Here is a 17,769-nt window from a genome sequence, read left to right as displayed (position 1 = left end):
CTTGGTTAAATGAAAGGCCTGAACACTTTCATTTTTTTCCCCCTCCTATTGTGCCCACATCCTTAGACGTTTTCCAAGTCTGTGCAGGTTGAGTTGATTCTTTTCTTTCCTGTAGGAGTGATGGAGATTTTCACTGTTCTTTGTAAGACTTGGTCTTGGGTCTCCTCTAGGAACTGATTTTAACTTTCCTTTAGAAGTGGGTTTGTTTACTTTATTCAGGGCAGAAAATTTCCCAGATGTCCTTAGGGGGCTAAAAGCAAATAATTTCAAGGGAAGTTAGTTTTATTTGTCAGTCAGACAACTGAGTACCTATGGCTAGCTAGAAAGTCTGTGGTAAGTAACTGCATTTGGACAATCGTTAGCAGTTCCAAGAACTGGCCTCCATGTTAAATTGCTCTTCCTTCTGATCCAGCTCTATTCAGATCCCTGCGCTACGTCAGCAAATGTTTCATTGAATGTTTTGCACTCAGTGGGTTAATAACAGGAGGAGAGAAGCATTTGACTTGGTATAAAGTGCATCCTAAGGCCACAAAACCAACTAATGAATAATCCATTAGGTTAAGCTTGAGGGCAGAATCTTTTCCTCACCTCATTTCCCTGGGGAGATTTTTCTATTGGGCTGTGCCATAGAAGTGGCAAAATGAGGGAATAACTGAATTCCTGTTTGTGTTTTGTGAAACAGTAAAAAATAGCCATTAAATAACTAGACCTTTGAGAAACCTGGTGACTGGTTGGCAGTGACTACAGCTCTTCTATGCATCCAGTAACAAAGGGAAGGTTGACTTAATTGCAGCTCTATGTTCACAAGCATAAGAGGGAAGCTGCAAAAATTTTTCAGAAGCAAATAAAGACAACAAAATGTATTATAGCAACTCAGGCAGTAGAGAAATAAAACATAGGCTTCTAGGCAGAGATTTGGTCTGAGAGGAATATAGAAATGTGAACAGAGATGCTCTGCTGGGCTCAAGGAGCCAAAATACAGCGTGAATCCTTTGAAAACAGATTTCTTCACTAGAGTCTACCATCTATTTCTTACATAAAAGGCAGTAACCAGTAAGACATGAAAGTCAGCTAATTGCCCTTGTCAAAAAGGGGCACTGAACTGTAGATATGACTAAAACTAATTCTATCTGTCGCTAGACTGAGCCAGTGTAAGAAATAGTTGTGTTTTCTTGTAGCTGACTGATCACTATGATCTCAAATGCAGTAAGGCAGGGAGACTGGGGCCTCCTGTGAGGATTTAATAGGATGCAAGTCAGCATTTAAAATTATAAATTATGAAGATGCTAACAGCCTCATTTTTTGACAGTAGATTTTGGCTCTGATTTCATTCATTGCTCAGAAGTAGGCCTGGATCGGGAATAAAGGAGAGACATCATGGGGCAGAGATGAAGGTCAGCTGCTTTAACGGAGCATTGGATCAAAGAGGCAAAATTATTCAAGCTGGGGAAGAATCTCCTGTCTCATTGGCTCACTTCATTCTGTGCAGGTGAATTCCTCCTTCCCAGAACAGGAGCTGTAAGGTAACAGTTGCTGTGCTCAGAGATTTCCCTTTGGAGAGGAGATTTGATATTCTTGTGCTTTCTAACAGTTATGTTCAGCTGCTATTTCATGTTTCACTGACCTGCTTTTCAGCAAGTCCCCGGAGAAGAATTGAACTAATTGGTTCACATCAAAGTGAATTCCACCCTGCAAAGAAATGGCCTTATGGCAGGGATAAAGGGACATGAGGACCAACAGCCCTTGACCTGCATGTCCTAATTGGAATTAACAACCAAAGCAATGACTCAACTGCACTGGCTATGCTGCTGTTCCATAGGGAACACTGCTGCCTCACAGACTCCTTTAATGTTTTGGGGAGAAGCATTCAGCCCCTAGTGATTGCAGACAGTGTGGTAAGTGCCAGAGCTGAGAACTGTTGGAGCCATATCCAGTTTGTGATGTTTGGGTCTTTCCTTAGTTGAAAGCAACAGGCTTCCTTCCCCCCCTTCCTCTCCCCCCCCCCCCCGTAAGCAGATATAGAAATAAGCACAGCAAATTAGTTTGCTTTTCCTTCATTAGTCTCTCCTCCTGTCTTGCTTGCCTAAACAGGAAGCCTGCATTTTGTTTTGGCATCTTGTCAGCAGCCATATGCCATCAAAGGGGAAGGTGGTGCTGACTGTGACCTGCCACGGCTTAGTTTAGCTCTCAGTGATGGTCTGACTGGCAGTACAGTTGGGCTGTTGCTATAGTTACTGCCCAGACTTAGCAGTGGCATGAGGCAAAGGTATGTCTTAATAATATAGGTTAGGGTATGAGTTCAGAGCTGTTTGTGTGTTACATATGTTATTCAGTAAGTCAGGGACATGCTTCAATAGATGCTCATGCCCTAGCCTGGGGAGGAGGTGGTTTTGGCACCTGTAGAAGCATAGTGCTGCTTTGTTATTTTGATCTTGCATCTGGCATTGAGGAAGCAGAATGTTAAGCTGGTGTGTTACTTGTGTTCGTTAGTCAAAGTTGGTTTCACCAGTTAAGACTCTCACTGTTGGGAGCAGCCATACTAATTCTATGCAGAGTAGATCAACCTCAGTCTGCCTGCAGGCTTAAGCAGGCAATGCTCTATGTGTGTTTCAGAAGCAACACTTCTAATTACCAGTTCCAAGAAAGCTTTACTAACAATTTCTTTCCAAGGCAGTTCTGAGACACTGGTCTATTGTGAACTGGAGTGTGGGGACCCGTCCATGCACTCAGAATACCAGATCCAAGTCTGTATCATTGATTGCTTAAGTGGCTTTTTATCCAGAGGATACATTGTAACTGTCCCTTTTCCTTGCAGATGCAGGAATGATTGAAAGAGAGGAGAACTTGCATTCTCAGAAACAGACTATTGTCCAAGAACCAGTGGTAAGAAATATTGTGATGCTGTCATCAAAAGGCATCCCTAGCTCTGAATAAGAATCTAGCCATCACATTTAAGTAGGTGCTTTCCCAGAAGTTTCTATAACATGTAATCCCAAACTCCTTCCTAGTGCTGGAGGGTTCAGATGGATAATGAAGACTGGAGTTCTTGTTTTCTGCACCCTTAACATGCTTGAAGAGAGGCACAGCTGATGAAATGTAATGAGCCAGGACTTCCTAGTCAGATGTTGATGCACTTGATTTCAGTTTCCCCCACTTTAAAAAACATGATCTCTTTTGAGCAGTGGAATAATAGAGCTGGTTGCGTAGCTTGTGTATATGGTTTTGAAGATTATTTGCTGATGAGTGGCATGTGCACAGTGCACTATGGACAGTCCCAGACCCTCTCTCTCTAGAGGTTTGGTACTGCTTTACCATTCTTATGTGGCTTGGTGGGAGGATAGTACTGTTAGATCCAAGCTGAATGAGTAGAAAGGACCTGGAGGAGATTGTTGTAGCTGAAGAGAAGTGTGAAAAAGAGAAGGAGAAACAAAGATTTATGAAAGCATTTGCTTAATATCTATAGATCTGGTCAAATATTTAAGCTGAAAAAAGTAACATTTCTGGGAAAGCAGTGTGCTGCTGAACAGCCTGGCAACTATTTCTTTCTGTTAATTAGCTAAAGATTTATGAAATGTTTTGATGGCAAGAAGTGCTGTGTAAAGTGCTGAATGTGCCCCTGTGTGTTTTGACTCCACTCATTGGCAGCTTCTAGTGAGGAGCAGGCATTCCCCTACTTGTGGGAAAGGAATAGTACTGTTAGGGAGGCAAGACCTGTTGCCTGCTTGTGTAGCTTCCCTCCCCTGCTTCTGTGATGCCAGGAGTACTCTGGACTTCCTGGTACCTTGTCCATCTTCCCCATGAGGGACCCTGAAAATCCTACTATCATGTTTCTGGGAAGGAACTGCTGCATGCATTCATAATGGATACTTTGTCCATTACCTTCCCTACATATTCATCTTCCCCTCTCTCCTGCAGAGAGCATGGGCATGGTATGGCCTTTGGATCTAGCCAGGAATTTTTTCCTGAATAAGTTTTCACAGTGATTTGGCTTCTTTAGGAGAAACCATCTCCAGGGAGAATGGAGCTCTAGCAGGATCCTTTTATGACTTTTCTGTAATTTCATTAGCACTTAAATAAGAAGAGCGTGGAGAAAAGACTGAAGCATATTGGAAGTTGGGGAAAAAGCAGGAGAATACTGCTAGTCTGTTCTAGGGGAGCACTGTTACTGTACTCTTAACCATTCTGATAAACTCTTGATTCATGCAGTGATGGGAGGTATCCTTCCTCCTGAAATTTGGGTCACCTATTTCTGGGCAACAGTTTCATCAGCTCCTGTTCTCTTTGGCCTGCCAGTGAAGGTGTGCTACTCTGCTGAAGTCCCTCTAAAGAATATCCTGCCTGGTGCTCACAAGAAACTTTTCTTGTCCAGATGCCAGATGATGCTGCAGACCCTGCCCAGGACCCCAATAACCAAGGTGAAGATGAGTTTGAGGAAGCTGAACTGGAAAGACCAGATTTTGAAGAGAAGGGCAGAGGTTTGGAGAAGTTCAAGGAGCCCAGTGTGAAAGAGTCTGAGGAGAAACCACCAAAGGTGACAAATATGAGGGTAGCTACTTCTGCAGGAGTAGGGGTCAGGGAGAGACCTGCAGCAATGAATGGGGGGAGGTGGAAGGTTTAAGGACTTGAAGGAAAACATTGCTTTTCCTGGATGGATCCATAATCCCACTGCAGAGATGTGACAGATAGGAGAAATCTCTTTCTCTTCTGTCATCTTCTGCCTCTGATTCTACATAACTTATAGCCTCTGAGAATCAGTGGCTCTGTACCAGTATTACTAGGACTTGACTGAAGTGTCTGTGAATCGAACTTGTCTGAATGCCCAGGTCCCTCTCTGTGAGCTACGAGTTATTGAAAGCATTAATATTTCAGTCCTCACCAGTGAGAGTGGCTCTAATATCCCTGCTGGCTTCTGCTGTTTCGTCTTCAAATTTTGTGGCAGGACATAGTAGGGAGAGTGCAAAGACTCTCTGGGTTGAAGCTGGGCTTATCCAGAACCAGTGCAGAATGTAGATGGTTTCCTGCAGTTCTGGGACTCCATGTGATAGCTGCATAGGCAAAGATCCTCCTGCTGCAAGAGAAACCTCTTACACCACGGTGGGAGGAGTTGGGCAATGACTTCAGGCACATGGGGAAAGGAACTGGGTGGGGAAAGCACAGATGGAATTTTGGTTTTCGTTTGCCTCAATGCCTTCCTCTGCCTGCAGTCTTCTCCCCCTCACCTATGCCTGTGCTGTAGTCTAGTGTCCTCTGGACCTGAGGCTCTAATATGGGAGAGTGGTGTCCCTGTGGGGAGTAAAAGTAGCTTTGGGCAGTGTTAGCAGTGTATGTACTTCTGTATTTTTCAGGATGCTGGCAGACCCATCAAGGGAAGGGAAGACCCAATGGATGACTATCAAGAAGATCAGGAGCAAGAAATTGTATGACACCAAGGTTCTTCTTTTCTTGTCTGATGTGATTGTCTCTTGGTAGACAGGAGCCCAAGTATAGGAAACTAGATGTGAACTAGATGTGAGCACTGCTTTTTATTTTATTTTATTTTATTTTTTTTTTTGGTCTCTGCCTGCCCAGTGAGGTGGGTCTCCAAAACAAACCTGGAGTCCACTTACCTCTGTTCTCTTTCTTTTTCAGTTGTTCAGAGTATACTTTATGTTCTCCCTTCCCCATTTCTTTCCTGCATCAATCTACAGCAGTTGAGCTGTAGATGTTTACTATGCACACAACTGAGGCGAATTTCAGACTGTGCCAGTGCAGCTAGGCAAGATCAATTTGTGTTTCTTCAAGCATAGAGAAATTCACTGAGCCCTGCAATCTGCTGCTGCATCAGTTCTAGTGAGTCTGACCGGTGTCTAAAAGAGAGCTAGGGAGAACTGTGGCTGTACTGTGAAAAGGGTCATTGGGTTACAACCAAGTTGAACAAAACTTGTGTAGGTAGCAGAAGAATGTGACACATCCTGTTCCTGAGGCAAGGGGAAAAGGTGGTGTCTTGGTCAGGCCATGGTTGCCAGAAAGTGATTGCTCTTCTCTTTGGTTGGCAACAGGTAGTATTGCTGTGTCTCAAAGACACAGGACTAACGTAGTCAGTGACAAGTTGTCATCTCCCTGGGAGAAAGACCAGAGGGAAGGGCAGTGTCAGTAGATTTTTGTTGTGCTCTGGGCACTCCAGTGAACAGTTAAGAGTGGGAAAGGTGGCCTCTAGCTGCTTATGGAGAGGAGTGGTTGCGGCCTGTATGGGAAGGTGAGCTGCATGCACGCCTTGTGAAAAGAAGCCAGTGGTGCACTGCTATTGAACCCACTTCAGTGCATTCTGGAGAGATGAAAGGCTTGGAGGTGGTGATCTGTTCCTCTGAATAATGCTGTGGCGTTTGCCACTTGCTGTCTGCAGAGGAATCCACAAGGTAGAATGAGTATGTATTACTGATGAGATGCTGAGATTATTGTAAGTACTCTGTCTCAAGCTTCTTCAACCCAGTGTGTATTTTCTGGCCTGGGGAGGCGGGGGCTGACTTTCTCTAATAAAATGAAGCTGATGCTGCACAGTACCAGCATCATCTGTGAGAGAGCATCCTGGCTAGACAGGGAGAGGTACAGAGAGCCCTGACTGGAAGCTGGGGTGCAGTCTGAGAGGGTTGGAGATAGTCTGGGCAGAGCCAGAACTAGCACTGTTGTAGTTCTTGGATTCAAGTACTTGGTGATAGGGAAAGAATAGTCTGTATGGATTATACCCTGAGGGGAGCTGAGAAAGGCTAGCAGGCAGGTGTTCAAGACTGCTCAGGGAATGGGTGTATGATACACACACACACACACACACACACACACACACACATATATATATATATATGTATATGTATTATGGGCTTATACACAGGTGGCGAGGGCAGGGACCCAAGCTTTTCCGTGGAGCTAATCTAAAAAAAACTGAACTGTCATACTGGATGAGAGATGTTTCCAGTGGGGTGTTTTGGTCCTATTTTGAAGACAGATAAAAACTTTTAAGTATGTATCAGGAGCTATATAAATAATAAAACTTTTTTAAGGATAGAAGTGAAAGGAACTGTTTTTCTTCAAGTCTAAATTTATGGCCCTAGATAATTTCAACATTTAATGGCAGCTGCTCAAGAGCACATTTTGCCTTGGAGGCAGTCTCCCATGGCTAGGAGCTGGCTGAGTGGAGACACACTATTCCCTTCTTTGCAGCCTGCAGAGCCATCTGAATGTTTACAGCTTTCTTATGGAAGCATTCAAGTGGTATCCTTGATTCATGGTCTTCAAAAGGAGATTCTTGTTTGAAAAGGGAATGTGAAGGACATAAGGCAAAAAGTATTCATTACTGGGGCTGATGAGCACAATTTCCAGATGTGCCCCTTCTCCCTGTTTATCCCATCTGCCTCATGCTATATTTGAGAGCCAGGCATCTGATAGCTGCGATGGCTACATATGTGCTAGAGAGGGTCACCTTGGTGCCTTCTGGCTCATCCATCTGGAAATGAAGGATCCTCTGTAGTCTCTTAAAGGAACATCCAATTTTGCTCCTCTTCTTCTTGTCCTTTGTGAGTGGCTGCTGCTGGCTTTTCTTGTGGCTTCAGCATGTTTGGTGGTGATCTGAGGGTCTGGGCTACCTGCTGAAAATGAAAAAGAGGTGTCTGGGGGAATAATAAAGCTGGTATCAGGGGCTATCCTTGCCCTGTGCAAGAACCTGGTTTGTATGCTGGACAGTGGAACCTAGAAGTGACAGTGGGGGCTGTGTTGAGTGCTGTGCAGGATGGGTGGGATTTGTTACCACACTTTTAAATGTATGTGGGGGGTAGGATGTGTTTTTCTACTTGTGTAACAGTTAGTGGCCATAGGCTAGTTAAAAAATGCACTGTAATACCAGGATAGTAAATGCATTCAAAGCTAACAGTCTGGTCATGGTAGTATGGGCTACCTATATCTGCTTCTTGGCTAAGTGACTTGCCAGTCTCACCTAGAAGTCACTGGCAGAGCTGGATTCTCACCCTGCTAGTTTCCTAAGCTGGGTTGGTATGGTAAAACAGCCCTATTCAGAAATAGCCTAGTGCTGCATGTTAGAGTCTCATTTTCCAAACCTTGCTGACTTTTCTTCCTGGCTGTTCCCTCTGCAACCAGGAGGATCATGGAGGTGAGGTGGATGACAATGATGACCTGGAACTTGTTCAAGAGCAGAAGGACCATGCAAGCATACAGGGAGCTGATGGCAAGAAGGACGACTACTACTGAAAGATGCTGAAGAAAGATGGGACACACTAGGAAAAAGGGGACAATTTATAAAGGAGAACTCCTCCTGGGAGCTGGCTCCAGTGTTAAACGCTGCCTAGAACAGACAAAGGCAGGAAGAGATGACTGTCTTTGCAGGCACTGAGCAGAGTGCTTGCAGATGTGCATTATGGCTGGGGGGGGGCAGGACATCACTTTGTCTCCAGTCAATGGTATGGAAGTGCTCTCAGAGTATGGGAATGACTTTATCCTGCTGCTCCTCTTAGAAGTACTTCTTGATCTGTTTTCTTCACCCTCTTGTTCTCCCCTTCACCTCACAGCTGAGTTTTTTTTTTTTTTTTTTTTTTTTTTTTTTTAACTACCTGGGCAGGGGAAGGGTGGAGGACTATAAAAGTAGAGTTGCCTGAACTGGCCCCTGGACTTACTCAACTGATTGCTAATACCAAGGAATCTGTCTCCATAAAATATTTTGTTCGATAGTGTTCTTTTAAAATATCATTTGCTCACATCAGTAGGGTGGAGAGGAGGGCAACCTGATTGCTGTCTGGAGTAATGCAAGGGTGATGGCTAACTACAAGCACCAGCAAAATGACCATGTGCCAGCAAGAGCACGTATGTGCATGTGTGTGTATGGTCAGATCCTCTTCCAGGTTTGCAGGCCTTTCTCAGCTCTATAGAGAGCTCTCCTTTCCTTGGCTTTGTGGCTGTGACATGACCGTCCTGCCTAGCTCAGAGCCTCCCTGTCTAGGACTCTGCATCTTGTCTTGACGTTGCTGTTGCACCCTGGGTTCTAGTAGATGTGAGCTGGCCTGAGCTGAGACAGGCATTTCTGGCACGGTGACAGGGACTGCCAAACAGCTGTGACCCTGCAGCACCCTCTGCAGGTCCTTCAACCGATGGTACACAGGCTTTCTCCTGGGTCCACTGAACCCTTATTCCAGAGGAAGAAAATCATAGGATGTAGACCACCAGACCAGCACTGTGCTGGAATAAAGAACTTCATGGCACAGCTCTTAGTCCTTCTGTTTGCTCAGATAGTCTTCTCTTTACTTGCTTTAGCATTTTGGTGGCATGGATGCCTCAAGTAGGACATGAATACAGTCTGAGAAGGGCAGATTAACCTACTGACAAAAAGTTTTCAAATGCAAGCTGTAGGATGGGAGCAGACATCCATCTGTGATGGAGGATTTTTTTTTTACCATGAAAATCCATGTCTGAGCAGCCACAGCATCCCAGAAGAGCTGTCCCTCCTCTGCCCTCTTCGGGATCTCAGGAAAGGCTTTTTGTTTACTTTTCTTTTCTCTTTTTAATTTATTGTAATGCCTTCAGAAGAACCTGCCATATGAACACTCCCTGTCTGCACCTGCCTCCCAGACCCACTACTTCGTCCCTCCTTCCCTCTCACTGGCACACACTCAACTTCTGGCATCTTCTGGACTAAGGTTGATCATGATTTCCAGGGAAGCTGAGGGATTTGGTGCATAGGAGAAAAATAGTTGGGAAAAGTATTTATGATAATGGATATGAAGGAATATTTGGAGCCTAATGAATGTAAATCCATCCTGCTCAGGTTTTCTCCATCCTCCCAGGATAAGATAAACTTTCTTCTCTCTCACTGAGGTGCTATTTTTTTTTCATTTGGATATTTTTAGTGCTCTGCTTATTTGCTGGATTGAAGACAGGGGTGCTTTCTTTACTGAAAGTCTAAAACATTTCTGGCCTGACCCTCCTCAGACAGAAAGGAGCAATGAATCAGCTGGAGTTTAAAATGGTGGCAGATGAAAGGCAAATGGGCCTCATCATGTTTCCTCAAAGTCTGGGACCTGGCTTATTCATATAAATAAGACAGGGCTGTCGCATTTCATACCTTATGCAAGACCCATACATACGAGCTGTCTCTTGCTTGCTGTCATAATTTTAGTAGTTTTGGGCCCTGGGACCCCATTTTTAGACATTTGGAAAAAGAATACTCATCTCCCAGGAAGTTTGGTTGTCTTCATTCAGGCAATACTGACTTTTTTTCACTGGGGTTCTAATGGAGCTTGAAATTAAAGTTCCATAGGATTTTCAGGTTGTGGGTGTTTTATTTATTTTTCTATCCTGCTTGTGTTTCTTACCAGCACAATCAACTGTGTGAGCCAAACACTGAGACTGGAGCAGTTAATGCAACTGGTTTCCTGCTTGCTTTGCTTGGAAGCAAGAAGAATGCTGCTTTCCCAGATTGCCCCTTGTTAGAGCTACAGCATTAGGTCAGCTGGATGATGATAGTGGATATTATTGAGTCCAGTGGAATCATCTTGTTAGGACTTCACAGACCTGGTGTACTGCTGTGCTGTGGACTACTGCTGTGCCCTGGACCATTGGACCAGTTCTGAAATCTGTTTTCCAAAACCACATGAGAACACAGACTGCCTTACAGATGAATATTGATGCTAACTCTTGGGAGGGCATGAGCTGAGAGAGCTCTTGGCTGCAGAGTTTTAGCTGAAGCCATGCCTGGGTCCTGCCTTAGCTGAGTTAGGAAACTCAAAGGCAGAGCATCCCAGCTGCAATCACTGTAAGGCTGTCCTCAGCAGCAGTTCAGCTGCAGCCAACCATTCTAACTTAGAGGAGATTTCTTAGGCCTGAAAAGGAGCATTCGGTTAGTAGAGAATTCCCAGTGTACTGCTTTTCCTCTTTTCCTCTCAGCTTCAGATCAGAAATCCAGGAGTGGTCCAGTTTCCATCTAACTGAAGCTTTTCTATTTTTTTTTCTGCTCAGAGATTTTCAGCAAAACCACAATTAATACGTATATTTTCCTGATCTTTTTGCTTTGTATCACTCCCTGGAATAGTCTACTTTAACTGTAGAGGCATTAAGAGCATTCAGGTCTTGAGGCACACAGATCTTAGAGTACAACTGCTGTCTTAATGGCTTTATTCTCATCACACTATTTGGTATTTTTGTAGGCAGAATAAGCAAAGATGCCAGAGGCAGAATAGCAGTCAAAGGCTGCACTGAGGAGTCTAGGGTCTATTAGACAAGCATCATAGCTGTCCTTGTTGCATTCACCTCAGAAGCACATTAGGGAGCTTACTGTGAAGCTGTTAATGGGTGGAAGATATCTGAAGTGACCTGAAATAGCTAATGCTGTGTTAGTGCTTTACATTATTAACTTTGCTGTATGATGCAACACTGTTCAGTCTCCACTGCCTGCTATAAATAGCACTTTCAGAATAAGATTAACTAGAAGTGCAGTTATCTATCTGGATAGATCCCAATCAAAAATGCCTCAAATTCTCAGCTAGGCTGGTAAGGTGTCATTGTTCACAGGTTAGTGTAGGACCAGGGCCCACAGTAGTCTGTGACATAAATTTCACATCTGCATGCCCAGGCTGCCCTGATGAGATATGTAGCATGATTATCTGTCTGCTGATTTCACACTCTCCCCTCTTCCCATGCTCATCTTTGCTTGTGACTCTTAGATGGAATAAGTAGGTTCAGACCTTACTGAAAGTGAACCAAGTGCTGGAAAGAGACACCCAGCAGGGATGAGACTGCATGCTGATTCAGAGAGACTGCAGGAGCTATCTAAATTAGGAGGTGAATTCCCTGCTTTTGCATGTCTGCGATGAATAATCTTTGAAAATATGACTTGGAGACAACTATAGCAACTCAACCCTAAATGCAAAGCTCCCTGCTAGGAGAACACTTCAGCAACCGTATGCTGCATGCCACCCTTAGCTGAGAGTTAAGCATCTCTGCCATGGATTTTCTGCCTTGGCTGTATTCAAGACTAAAACGAGCACAGTGCTACATAGACTGGTTAGCTGTGGGTGGTCAGTGCTCAGTTGTCTGGATTATAGCAAGTTGCCTTCATCTAATACCATTTCAGTGTTTCCTCTAACAGGGCTGGAACAGGAGGTAATATATTCAGTGGAGGAGAACCAGAAAAGCAGCAAATCTGTGTTGTTGTGTTTATCTGAAGACCTCTAAAGCAACGTGGGATGTTACTGATCTTGTTATGCTAACTGTGGGCTGGCATACAGAACATGAACAGAAACATGTTCTTTATTTTCCTTTGGACTCAAGTAACATTCAGATTAGATTTCTGTAAGCAACTGTATTTCCAGAGTTCACACAATGTCAAAGTATTAAGTGGTTTGTGTGCATCTTTGCCAGATGATGATTACTAATAGCATATTCTGTGCCCTTAGAAATAATCTTGTTTGCAAGACATAGATTAGGCAGACATATGGCTATCAATTAGTTAAATGAAATCTGTGTTTAATGAAACCTACTTCTCTGTAATCTTGCTTTGCTTGGAAACCTGTTTGGGATTATTAGGCTCATTCATTTATATGGTATGTTTTAGGGCTTAAAATGTGAGAATTACCTAATAGGATTTTAATGAGATTTTCCCTCCTAGGACATTTGAAATAAATGGAGGAGAAAATGCCCTAACCACTTAAACTATATGAGTGAACTGTCTGCAGCATCCCAAATCAAAGATGCTCTCTCATTTCTGAATATGTATACAACTTCCTTAGGAAAATAACATTTGTTTATAAAGACTGGTCTTCATACTCTATTTAGTCTGAGATTGGCTGTCATCAGATTTAAAGATCAAATATAAGTCTAATGTAGGCTGATGGAGTATAGTCCTGCCAAGGACTGAATATCCTTCAACTCCCACTTACTTTGTGCTCACAAAAATGGCTATCCTGTCAGCTCAACCCATGTCTGGCTCTTAGTGCTGTTTTACACTTGATAACTTTTGGAGTGAAGCCTGGTAATTCTGCTGAACTCTGTGCCGCTTTAGCATTACAGAGTATCAATATATATGGAAAAAGACAAGGTGGATGTTGGAATCATTGCAAGCAGGGTTCAGAGGTGTTTTGTATCCTTAATTTACATGCCTGAGGAGAATCTGGAATCAAAGGAATGTTTGTTGTCAGTCCAGTATTGTTCAATCCAGATGTATTGCTAATAAGGAATCAGACTGGGGGTCTCTAGTGGAGCATATACCTGCAAGACTACAGGTACCAGGATGGCACAAGGATGTACTCAACAGCTGCCATAAACACCTTGGGTCCATTCCCTTCTCCACTCATTAAGTGATCCTTTCATTAACAAATCTGTTCTGACCTATAGTCACTCTAATCATATTATGTAAGCAGCTAAATGGAAGTCACTATGCAGTTACACTGCAATTGTACTATTGCCTTGCATGAACCCAAAGGGAAGAATATTGTTCTCTACTCCAATTCTTGGTAATTTTGGCAGCCATTCTAGGAACAACTTTTGAAGAGGCTTCTATAGCTTTCCATAAAATGAGGTATTCTTGTCTGGGTCTTCCTCCCCCCCCCCCCAACTTTTAATGCAGATATGAAATTAAGGCCTGAGCTAAGTGATGTAGCCTATGTGATCAGATATCTTTACTGCTGTGCCAAACATTTTTCCTTCCTGTATCAAACACCAGACACTTCTGTTGGATCTCTCAACAGAGTAACTCAAAGCACCTTGCAAATCATTAGAAAGTACCATTTGATGGTGGTGCAAGATCTGATCACTGAAATCATGATAACTCTAGAATGGTATTTGCTTTTAACAGCAGTTAGAATTGCACTAGGCTTAAGGAGGCAAAACTACTTGGTTTGGCTCCAAGCATTTTCCAAGCAGCCATACGTTTCTAAGAAAGGGCTGTCAGATCTTCATTTTATGTATCCTAGCTGGAATGTCCACAGGTAGGTTTGTGACAGCCACCAAGTGCCTTCAGCAGCACAGCACCTCCCATTGTTCTGAGATGACCAAGAGTTTTCTCTGAGGAAAGCCACTGCTAAAATATTAGTGTTCTTTTCTACGTTGATTCTGTTTTTTCAGTGATCTCTTTCATTATCTCACAGTATCAAGACAGATTTCTAATGTCTTTCTTTATAGAAGCAGAGAGAAAATAATAATAAAAAAAACTTGGCTAAAAAACAGATGTGGAGATTGCTTTTATGAGATGATACTCAGCATTGTGAAATTACATTTAAAGATTTCTTTAAGAAACCACCTACTTGGAAAAGATGAATCTTTCAGACTGGAAAAGGTGTCAGTATGAGACCATTCGGTCATGTTGATATGCAATGCATCTAAAACAGAACTACTTTAACAAGTCCCAGATAGCCATGAATTATGCTTTGAATATGTTCAAATAGGAGCTTGAATGAAGACTGTAGTGTATGTTTTGGGTCTGTTTTTTGTTTAGGTATGTCTGCTAAACAAAAAATAGGCTTCAGAATCTTATTTTTGTTATTTTTTAAGCTTTATATAAGACAATAAATACTTCTAATGAAAACTTAAAGTACTCTGTAGATCTCCTATCTCTACGTAGGAGACAGTGAAGAAAGACCATACCAATGTTTTGGTACTTTGCTGGAGTTTTTAACAATATAAAATAATCTTTCTACTTTACAAGGTTAAATACAGACAAATGCCTATGTTCTGTTATGAACGTTCGTTTGTCTCATTGCCATAACATTTCCTTTCCTCCTTTAAACACATGTGAATGTGTTTGTATATTTACTTCTGATTCCTTTTACTGGTTTCTTGCTTGCAGATTGGTGTGACTAGTTTAATCTGTGAATACTCCCATCCTGCATTTCACAAACATTGATTTCTCCTCTAGTCTGTGTATTTAACTGATCAGAAGCCATGACTCCACCTTAGCAATTCACTACTTTGCATGTGAGATCATTATTGATAGCAGACCTGATGCTACCTATAAAGATTTGTTGTACTTACAGAGGCACCAGATGCATCATTTGCATTTATGTGTAGTACTAAAGAGGCATAAAATTGTATTATGCATCTGTATGTCCTATTCACTAATGATAGGGAGGTTAGCTTTGGTATGGAATATGGGTGGGGAGAAATTTTGTATACTGTATTTTGCACTGTATATCTTAAAACCAAAAGGACGTTCACTGTCTTTAGAAGAATAGCTCTCAGCTAAGGTCCAAGGAAAACTTAGGTGGTTTGCAGCTAGTTTGTGAAACCACATTAAAGAGTCAAACCTATAATCATTTCAGTTCCAAAGGGTTCTGCTAGAATAATTAAAGTTGGAGAGTGATCACTTATTTTGAAAGGTAGGAAATTTTACTGACAGAAAAATCCTGGGCTTCAATTAGCCAATATTTGTATGAAGACATGAAACTTTCCCTCTTGTTTTTTTAAGTAATTTTGTTTAGAGAACACTTCCCATGTTACTCATCACAGTAGCAGTCTTTCTACGTGCTTTTTGTTGTTGTCTTGCAGCTTCTTAAGAACTAAAGGTTAGTGTGAAACAAAGTATTCCTTATTTAGAACAAATGATAGAGAAGCATACCATCTTTCAGCAGGATTTATGGTCTTCCCTGGCTCTTACTGGATGGAAAGAAACTCCTACTTTCTGGACTACTTAAAAACTTTCAGGACACTATGTAAAACCTGATAAAAACAGAAACAAATGAAACACAACATTATGGAAAAGATAGAATTTAAAGCATCTTCTACCGTTTTAACTGCTCAAAGAGACTTTAAAGACTATTTAACCTAAGTGTCTCTTTCTTTTCATTGTTTCTTTCTTAAAAAAAAAAAAAAAAGAAAGAAAGAAAGAGAGAGAGAGAGAGAGAGATCTGTTTCCACATTTAGACAAGCCTGTAGTCCTAGTATAATTTTTTCAAGATTGTTTAGAAAGCATTATGGTGTGATGCTGGGATGGAGCAGTACTGTCTTCCTCAGTCCCTTTCTCTTCTGCACTGCTCTGCTAGCAGGCTATGGATCAAATGGGTTGATCCAGGATTGGTCCTGGTGCAGAGAGAAAAAAGGGGCTTGTGTAAGAAGATGCACATAAGAAAAGGAATATCTTTTTTGTTTGTTTTGTTTTGTTTCATAGTGTACTGAGACCCACAACTTTACTGCTGCCCATCAGCTCTCATCCCGGGGAGAACTTGTGTCTTTCTCTCCATATTATGTGCTTGCTCTCTCACTTTCTCTCAGGATTTCTGGTTCTTAATTTCTGGTCTGGGCTTTCTGCAGACATAACCAATAATAATAATAATAAAGTCCATGCAACCCCCATTTTTTGAACAAAGTCTACTTCAGCTGAGGAGAAAGGGGAGCTCCACAGCTTTCAGTATTGTACTTTGATCCATTGGTCTGTGCTGGCCAAAGTCCCTGCTGGCTGTGGGACCTGGGGGCAGCCTGTTGTCCCTGACGCTCTCCTCACTGCTGATGCCTAGTATTGTCAGCAGTGCCTGAACATGTATGCAAGCAGGGGTCGCGCATCCCCCCTCCCGGTACCACCAGAGACGGCGAGGGCCCTCACAGAGCATGCCGGAGCCGCGAAGACCGGAGCAGCGCAACGCTGAGCCAGGCGCCTGCGGCCCAGGGTAGCCGAAGCCGCGGGGGTCCGAGCTGTCCGCGCCCGCGGGGGGCAGCGCCCGGCGCAGCAGAGCGACCCGGCCCGGTGGGGCTCGGGCCCCGCCGCCGGCCCCAGCCCCCGCGCCCGCGGCGCCGCAGGGCCGGAGCGTGTGCGCGTCCCTGCATGCGCTGCCCAGCGCGGCTGGTGCTCCGCAGCCCAGCGAGAGTTAACGGCGGAGCTGCCTCTCCATTGGCGGCCGGCGGAGCGGCTGCGGGGCCCGCGCTTATAACCGGCGCGCGGGGACCCTGCGCCGGCACCGCGGCTCGGCTCCATGCCGCGGCGGCCGGCATGCCCAGCCCGCTCCCGCGCCTGCTGCTCCTCCTCTGCCTCGGGGCGCCGGCGCCCGCCCTAAAGGAGCCGCCCGCCGCCGCCGCCGCCGGGGATGCGCCGCCCGCCTCGCCGCGGCGGCCGGAGCCCGCGGAGCCCTGGTGCCCCTACAAGGTGGGCGGCGAGGGCGCGGCGAGCGGCCGGCTCTGCTTCCGCACGCCGGCCCGCGGCTTCCAGTGCGCGGCGCGGGCCTGCCGCGCCCACCGCTCGCCGGGCGGCGCGCTGGTGGCCAACGTGCTGCGCAACGGCAGCGTGCTGCTGCAGTGGGGGCCGCCGCGCCCGGCCGCCGGCCTCCGCGGCTTCGCGCTCAACTGCTCCTGGGACGGCACCTACACGCGCTTCCCCTGCGACAGCGTGGAGCTGGGCGCCGCCTGCCGCGACTACCTGCTGCCCGAGGCGCACGGCAGCGTGCGCTACCGCCTCTGCCTCCAGCCGCGCTACGCGCCGCCGCGCCCCGCGCCGCCCGCCCAGTGCGTGGAGTTCCGCGTGGAGCCGGCCGCCATGCGGGACATCGTCGTCGCCATGACGGCCGTGGGGGGCTCCATCTGCGTCATGCTCGTCTTCATTTGCCTCCTGGTGGCCTACATCACCGAGAACCTCATGAGCCCGCCCGCCGCGCCGCGCCGCGCCTAGCGCCCCGCTCCGGCCGCCGGGCGCAGCGGCGGCGCCGCGGGCCGCGCCCCGAGCGCGGCCGGCGCTGCCCGGCTGCCGCCGCCGGCGCCTCCGTCCCGGGCGGGGAAGGGTGCATCGGCACCGCCGTCGTCTCCCGGCAGCCGGCAGTT

General features: G+C 45.1%; 2 protein-coding genes across 4 annotated transcripts in view; both read left to right on the top strand.

The window, feature by feature from the left end:
- The window catches only part of LOC134149974 (Golgi integral membrane protein 4-like), a 44,236-nt gene extending 29,546 nt beyond the window's left edge, over positions 1 to 14,690 (top strand). The window contains exons 12-15 of one of the 3 annotated variants that reach the window (XM_062593377.1): positions 2,816 to 2,883; positions 4,370 to 4,531; positions 5,346 to 5,417; positions 8,125 to 14,690. In XM_062593377.1, coding sequence (XP_062449361.1) covers positions 2,816 to 2,883; positions 4,370 to 4,531; positions 5,346 to 5,417; positions 8,125 to 8,235 — 413 coding nt within the window. In that variant the 3' untranslated portion in view covers positions 8,236 to 14,690. Of the gene's footprint in view, positions 1 to 1,309; positions 1,490 to 2,815; positions 2,884 to 4,369; positions 4,532 to 5,345; positions 5,418 to 8,124 lie in introns of those variants that run through there. The other 2 variants (XR_009960553.1, XR_009960552.1) reach the window with 2 other exon arrangements.
- Positions 8,821 to 17,620, top strand: FNDC10 (fibronectin type III domain containing 10). The gene is made up of 2 exons (XM_062593725.1): positions 8,821 to 8,844; positions 17,075 to 17,620. Exons 1-2 carry the CDS (start codon positions 8,821 to 8,823, stop codon positions 17,618 to 17,620), a joined length of 570 nt encoding a protein of 189 aa, XP_062449709.1.
- The last annotated feature ends 149 nt before the right edge of the window (positions 17,621 to 17,769 follow it).

The sequence above is a fragment of the Rhea pennata genome, chromosome 22 (assembly GCF_028389875.1).
Source record: "Rhea pennata isolate bPtePen1 chromosome 22, bPtePen1.pri, whole genome shotgun sequence".
In the NCBI taxonomy this organism is placed as follows: domain Eukaryota; kingdom Metazoa; phylum Chordata; class Aves; order Rheiformes; family Rheidae; genus Rhea; species Rhea pennata.
The sequence above is the reverse complement of the archived record's forward strand: the minus strand, read 5'-3'. Positions and strand labels throughout refer to the sequence as shown.

Coding starts and splice junctions, on each gene's coding strand:
- FNDC10 (XM_062593725.1), top strand. CDS start 8,821: ATGACCATGTGCCAGCAAGAGCAC. Junction 8,845..17,074: donor CCATGTGCCAGCAAGAGCAC/GTATGTGCATGT, acceptor CGGCGGCCGGAG/CCCGCGGAGCCCTGGTGCCC.